This window comes from Aythya marila, assembly GCF_965140915.1.
Source record: "Aythya marila genome assembly, chromosome: 3".
Lineage (NCBI taxonomy): Eukaryota > Metazoa > Chordata > Aves > Anseriformes > Anatidae > Aythya > Aythya marila.
The window spans coordinates 82576722-82583337 of NC_139044.1; the positions used below are offsets into that span (position 1 = coordinate 82576722).

Sequence of the window (6616 nt, forward strand, 5' to 3'; positions counted from 1 at the left end):
GGAGAGATCTCCAGCACCTGGCTCACCCAAGGAGCTCAGGCAGCAAGAGGGGACCAGGGTGCCCCGGAGACCATGCGGGAATCCTGGAAGGAAGCAGCTCCTCCTGCCTCCAGAGCCCGGGCTGTGATGGCGAGGTCCGAGCGCTCCTTTCCTGGAATACACTAGTAGCTGGACAGGATGCACTCTCCAATGTAATCATCCACAAATCTCCCTCAGATTAGGTTACAGGACAGCGTTTAGACGGCACGCATTGCAAAGCTCCCTGGAAGGCTTTCGCTGGTGGATCTGCCGCTCTCTCAGCTCATGACCCATTTTGGCTTTCGTCAAGAACCGTGACACCAGCCGCCTGGGTCATCGAGGAGGCAGGGAGGGGGAGAGCAGCCCTGGCTGGAGAGGGAAGTGGGGAAGGAGAAGAGGAGGAGGAAGGGGGAGGATAGAAAGACAGGGAGGGGAGAGAGAGAGAGTTGCTTTGCTCCAGTGGCGAAGCTTTGAATCCCAGTCCCGAGCTCTCGGCAAGCGCTTGCTGGGATACCTCACTCCCTGTCCTGTGCTAAGGTCTGTGATTGGGGATGTGGTGTGCTCAGCGGGCAGGGCCCCTCCCCTGGGCTGGATCCGCCTCTCCTATCCCCCAGATAAATTACTAGTGTCCTCACTAAATTCCTCGGCTTTCTCTCTCTCTCTCTCTCTGCCTCTCACACACGCTCCCTCCCTCCCTCAAACACGGGCGAAGCGGGGTTGGGGGGCGGGAGGGCGGAGATCCTCTCTGGACCGCTATTGCGCCTCAGTGCTGGGGGGGAGAGAAGGGGAGGAAAGCACGGGCGCCCCTTCTCTCCTCCACCGCCTCCAAGTAACTTTGAGGAGCTGCCCTTCCTGCCCCCCGCCCCCTTTCCCGCCGGTCCTTTGGCACCTTCCAGACCATGTCCACTGGGTCCCTCAGTGATGTGGAAGATCTTCAGGAGGTGGAGATGCTGGAGTGCGATGGCCTGAAAATGGATACTAACAAAGAGTTCGGGGCATCCAACGAGAGCAACGAGGAGGGATCCAATGGCGAGAATGGCTCCCCTCAGAAGGGGAGAGGGGCTGCGGGCAAGAGGAAAAAAGCTCCCCCCAAGAAGAGCCCTTTAAATGGAGTGAGCCAGGAGGGAAAGCAGGTCCAGAGAAACGCTGCCAACGCCAGGGAGAGGGCGAGGATGAGGGTCCTTAGCAAAGCCTTCTCCAGGCTTAAGACCACCCTGCCCTGGGTGCCCCCAGACACCAAGCTTTCCAAACTGGACACCTTGAGGTTGGCCTCCAGCTACATCGCTCACCTGAGACAGATCCTGGCCAACGACAAGTACGAAAATGGCTACATCCACCCGGTCAACCTGGTAAGTCACGGCCCGCTGAGGCCAGGCACTTGTGTGTGTGTGTGTGTGTGTGTGGATGGGGAGAAGCGGGTAAGGAGCTGGGATGGGGCATGTGCGGGGAGAAAACTCCATGTACTCCTTCCTCACAGAGGGTCCGGTGCCAGCCCGTGGGGTGACAAAGGCTTCCGGAGTGAGGGGACAAGCTCCCAGCTGCCCCCCCTCCTGGCGCCCCGGGAGCTGAGCGTCCTGGGCCCCATCCGCTGCTCCTTGCAGTCCCCTCCAGGGGTGGCCACAGATATTTGGGGCAGTTTTGCTGTGCCAAAAATGCCTGAAAGAGCTCGGCAGGTTGACGGAAGCTCCCTACCTTCAGGTGGGAGGGTGTGAGAATTTGGGTAGAGAAAGGTATGCGTTTGGAAGGGCCCAAGCCCAGGAAGGGCCCTGGATTTATTCTCAACCTCTCCTCTCTATTACGATATTTCCTGCCATAATCATCCTCCAGCCCCAGCTTTTTAAAGACAGAACTCTTGGAGCTTTGTACCCGGCCGCTCAGATTTGCTGGGTCCAGGACATCGCCCCTATCCATGTAAACTCACAGAGGAAAAATCAGAAACACTGCAGACCGCCGGGGGTGGGGGCTGCGTGGCCATCCTTCCTGTGGCTCCCACCAGCAGCAGAAAGCCCTCCCGAGCAGCCCGGGGTCTCCCCACCAGAAACACCCAGTTTCCAGCTGTAAAAATACGTGCATCGGGTGCAAACCGGGGGCAGGTTTGATCCCATATAGCGTTTGCATTGCCCGTGCCTAATGATAAGGGGATCACGTAAGGGATCTGGGGACGTTTCACCAAGATCTGGCTCTGCCTTTTGAGCTCTGGACTCGGGGCGGAGGAAGCAAATTACCGGCGGTGTCATCTTGATAAGGGCTGGGGAGATTATTTTGTAGCTAAAAGCAAAACTCGCAGAACAACAGGAGTACAACATAAACCAGACGCCCAACCCAGATATTCGTCCCCTCCGCACACAGGCACACAAAACCTTGCCTCTGCGGCCGTGGGAGGACAGAGAGGGCCGGCGGGGTGGGGGGGGGACGGACTGCTCGGGGTGCCGGCATTTCCCACGGGGGAAAAGTGCACGGGGCGTCTCTCGTGGGAAAAGCCGGCACCCCGAGGGCCCTCCCCCGCCGGCCCCGACCGGAGCACGGCGCTGCCCTTCCCCAGGCCGGCCAGGGGGCCGCGGGCAGGCATTTGCAGCCCCCGGGGCGGCTCCGATCCCGCGGGGAGAGCCGGCCGGGCAGCTGCGGGAGGAGGAGGAAGGGGTCGTGACCGAAGCCGTCGGGAAGGGCGCCCTGCAGAGCCGCCCGTGGGGCGAACGGAGCGCGGCGACGTGCGTGTAACCCCCTTGCCACCCGTGTCTTTTCCTGGCTACAGACCTGGCCTTTTATGGTAGCCGGCAAACCCGAGAGTGACCTGAAAGAAGTGGTGAACACAAACCGCTTGTGCGGCCCGACGGCATCCTGAGCCCCGGCAGCACCGGCCCGGCGCGGGCAGGGCCCCGCCGCCGCCCCCGGCCCCGGGCAGAGCCCCGGGGAGAGCCGCTCGCCCCCCCGGCGCGGCGCCGGCCACCACGGGCGCCCTAGCAGAGACTCCGTCCGCCCCGAGAGAGAGATCCCGACTCTATTTAACTTTATTGAATGCGTGTACAGTCGAGTGTCCCGCACCGAGAGCCTTGCTGGTTCAAGCGCTACTAGAGAAAAAAAAAAAAGACAGAGATCAAACAAAACCTACCACGCGCGTATCTTTTGTCTGAGACCTGTGAAATATGTAGATGCCTAGAGAAAAAAAAAAAAAAAAAAGAAAAAAAAAAAAAACTGACTTTGACAGTCATCTCTATGGAGTAATTCACCCTAAAGATATATAGATATATTTTCTCCAAGCAGGTTTTTGCTCTGTTTCCGTGAATAAACCTTCCTTTCCATTGAACGCGGAGCGCTCTAATTTTCGTTTCCGACTCCGGTCGCAGCGGGGCGAGCGGCGCTGGCGGGGGGCGACGCGGGGGGAACCACCCCCGGACTTTGGGGAGGGGGGGGAAAGGGGGAGCAAGGCGGGGATGGGGGTCGGGGGGGCGTTTTCTCACTGCGAGAGATTTGGACCCAATCCCTCGGGGAGGGGGCGGCTCCGGGTTCAGCGGAAGAGGGAGAGCAGCGACGGGAGAGGGGGACACGGAGGGGTCCCCCCCTCTCCAGCTTTGTGGCCGTGGAGCCGCAAGTTTCAGCCGGCCCGGGGCGATATCGCTATCTCGGGGCGTTATCGCGGGGCGTTATCGCTATCTCGGGGCGTTATCGCGGGGCGGGAGCGGCGGCGGCGGCCGGGGCCCTGCTGTGCCGCGGTGGCCCGGCGGGGACGGAGCTGCCGGAGCCCCGCGGGGCGGAGGTTTGGGCCCCGGCCGAGGGCTCCGGGAATTTGTACTTTAAACATCTCCCCCCGATCGATCGGGGCGCCTGCGGGAGATTAGGCTGAGATAAACAGGAGCGCCCGGCGCTCCCCCTGCACCGGCAGCGACCGTCGGCAGCTGATGCGCCAGATCCCACCGAGCTGTTTAATGTTTCAGGGTTATGACCGCACTGTTTACAAGATGTCTTCGGTTATTTATACTGTTATTATTAGCAGAGGGGCTTTAAATTTCCGCTTCACTTGCTCTTTCAGCGTCGGCCCTCGGTTCCGTTTGATACCCGGCTGCTCGCGGGCGGAGGGACCGCGGGGTTCGGGCGGCCCTGTCGCGACATCGCTCACCCCCCGCGATAGCGGGGCCGGGCAAAGCATCCTCCGGGCGCCCCGAAATCAGCGGCGGGGTCCCCCGGTGGGCTGACTGCGAGCGGGGCCGGGAGCGGGTGAGCATCGCGGCCCTGGCCCCCGGCCGGGGGGCAGGAGGGTGGACAGCTTCTTTTCCCTTTCTCACAGCTCCTCGCACGGCCACGGCTCTTGCTGAAGGGACCAGCAACGGCAAGCAAAGCTGAAAGGGCCCGTCTCTTTGCCACAAACATTGGCAAATTCCGGGGGAACTGCTGTTCTCCTACAGGGAGATAGAGCGGAGCCCTCTGACCTTAAGCTAAGGGGAAATGAGTGATGCAGCAAATGCCCAAATGCTGTTTTCACCACCGAGGTTAACCACTGAATTGAAATTAACCATTAAATGCAACCATTCCAAATCTCGACTTAAATCCATACTATTGCCTGCTCCAGACTCATAGCAAGGTGCTGTTTATCTCATAGAAGCGGAAGTTGAGAGGGATCTGGGACATGCATAAAATTAGGAGTTAAACTGTAAATTTTCTCGCAAACTGCTTTGCCACCCTGCTTTGCTATGCACTAACCACTAACTGCACTCGGCATCCTCCCCGCCCCTTTGATCTAGCCACGTTCACTTAACATTTGCCACCTAAAATGCAGCATGGAGAGAGAGAAGGGAGAAAATAGTCCCCGGTACAATGTGAGGAAAACACAGCTGTAACCACGTACCAAAAGCTGCAGTGCAAGTGGAACGGTAAGAGAAGGTTGCAGACGGTTATTTCTCTTGCCACTATTCACTTTATCCAGCATTCTGGATTTAGTCCCTGCTGAGGACTAAAATATTCCTTAAGCATCCTCCACCTTCCTCAGTCCTTGCCTCTGAACAGCAGTGCAGCAACAACCAAAAAGGCAGCAAACAACAAACAAAAGCGACCGACAACACGCAGAAAGGTAAATAATGTTTTTACTCCGACTGTAAAACACTTAATGGCTTTACATCCATTTTCAGGACAACAAGCATATTTTTCAGAGGTGTGTATGTGGATGGCAGCCCTTGGTTCACTGACCTTCTCTAGAATTTGTGTTAGGACACAGCCGCATGTATCGGCTTCATTCAGCCTCCGTTTCTTAGCTGAGTTAAGAGTCCTACCCTGCAGATCAGGAGAGTGATGAGTGAAACCATTCACCATTCTTCCCTGTTGCTGAGTGTGATTTTACAGAATATATATATATATATATTTGCAAAAAAGAAAAGAAAAAAAAGGAAAAAATACACATCTAGTTTGACTGAAGCACTTGATGATTATGAAAGGAACCCACGAACGTGTTAAAGGAAGAAAGAGAAAGGGTTTAAATATTGATGTTAACGATTAAAAAAACATATATTTTGTTTGCTTACTTTTCTGTACAATGTGATGCATTTTAATATTTACTGAAATATTATTTATGCCCTTTTTCCATGTGGAAACAAAGCTGACTTGATTTATCTTTCCGTATCGACATGGATGTACACGCAGCTGTGTGAGTGTCTGTATACATTCCCTCCTAATAATGTTTGAACTCATTGCCTAAATTCAACTGAATTTGACAGAGGTCTCAAAGATAACTAAATTGCTATGGTATTATTTTGTGTGTGTGTGAAAACGGACAGCCAAGTAGAGAAGAGAAAAAAAAAAAAATCTTTAAATTCTGCAACTAAAGGAAAGGCTTTAACATGAACTCAACCGCTGTCAGGTACAAGAGCAACCACAACAGAGAGGCAACTGTAAGAGTCGAGTCCTGCTTCCATAATCCAACAGAAGTGCACAGATGATCAGACAGTACTGCTTATGCATCCATGTGTTTTAAGATAAGAATTGTTTAAAAATAGTTTAGTCCTGTCTGATTTTTAATACTATTATTTTTTTTATTTTATTTTATATATATTTTTTAAGGAAAACTAGTTCCATCCAACATCTTCACACCCATTTTTCAGTTCAGTGAGAAACTAGAAAAATCATTTATTCACACAGCTGCACCCAGAGCTTGGACTCCTGGGCTGGGTGCTCATGTTGTACTGCCCACCAGCACTTTCCACAGTCTACACAGTCTTTAAGAACAAGCATTTTTTCCATCCCTTGCAGAAAATACATTTTATTTTATTTTATTTTTTCAATGCCTTGCAGAAATTTAGGCTTATTTTAGGCTACATTTTAGGCTTATCTGCTCCTCTCACTGTGATAGAAATCTGTCAGTCTAAAACACTGTCATGGTGAGAAAGCCACTCTGCATCCCCTTGTGCTTCACCTTGCTGTCCAGGGAAGGTCAGCAAGGCCACGGTGATGGTTGTGCCCCAAGCTGCAAGGTCCACAGAGAACATATGCTAGAGAGCCGACTCCTCGTGGTGCCTCCTAGGAAGCAGGTCCAAATTCCAAGTACACCTCAGAAGCTAAAAGACATAGAAAATCTGTGTGGTTTCTTCAAGAGAAAAGTTAGTTTTAATCCTGG

At 54.1% G+C, this 6616-nt stretch overlaps 1 protein-coding gene across 1 annotated transcript; it reads left to right on the forward strand.

Moving 5' to 3' along the window:
- Window positions 1-572: 572 nt before the first annotated feature.
- TCF21 (transcription factor 21) lies at window positions 573-3322 on the forward strand. Its single transcript, XM_082755796.1, has 2 exons — window positions 573-1367; window positions 2771-3322. The coding sequence occupies exons 1-2, from the start codon at window positions 918-920 to the stop codon at window positions 2858-2860; spliced, it is 540 nt and encodes a 179-aa protein (XP_082611922.1). The 5' UTR covers window positions 573-917; the 3' UTR covers window positions 2861-3322.
- The last annotated feature ends 3294 nt before the right edge of the window (window positions 3323-6616 follow it).

What these genes read in the sequence shown, in the direction of transcription:
- TCF21 (XM_082755796.1), top strand. Translation starts at nt 918, where the DNA reads ATGTCCACTGGGTCCCTCAGTGATGTGGAAGATCTTCAGGAGGTGGAG. An exon ending in ACATCCACCCGGTCAACCTG is followed by an intron (nt 1,368 to 2,770) that starts GTAAGTCACGGC and finishes TCCTGGCTACAG; the next exon opens with ACCTGGCCTTTTATGGTAGC.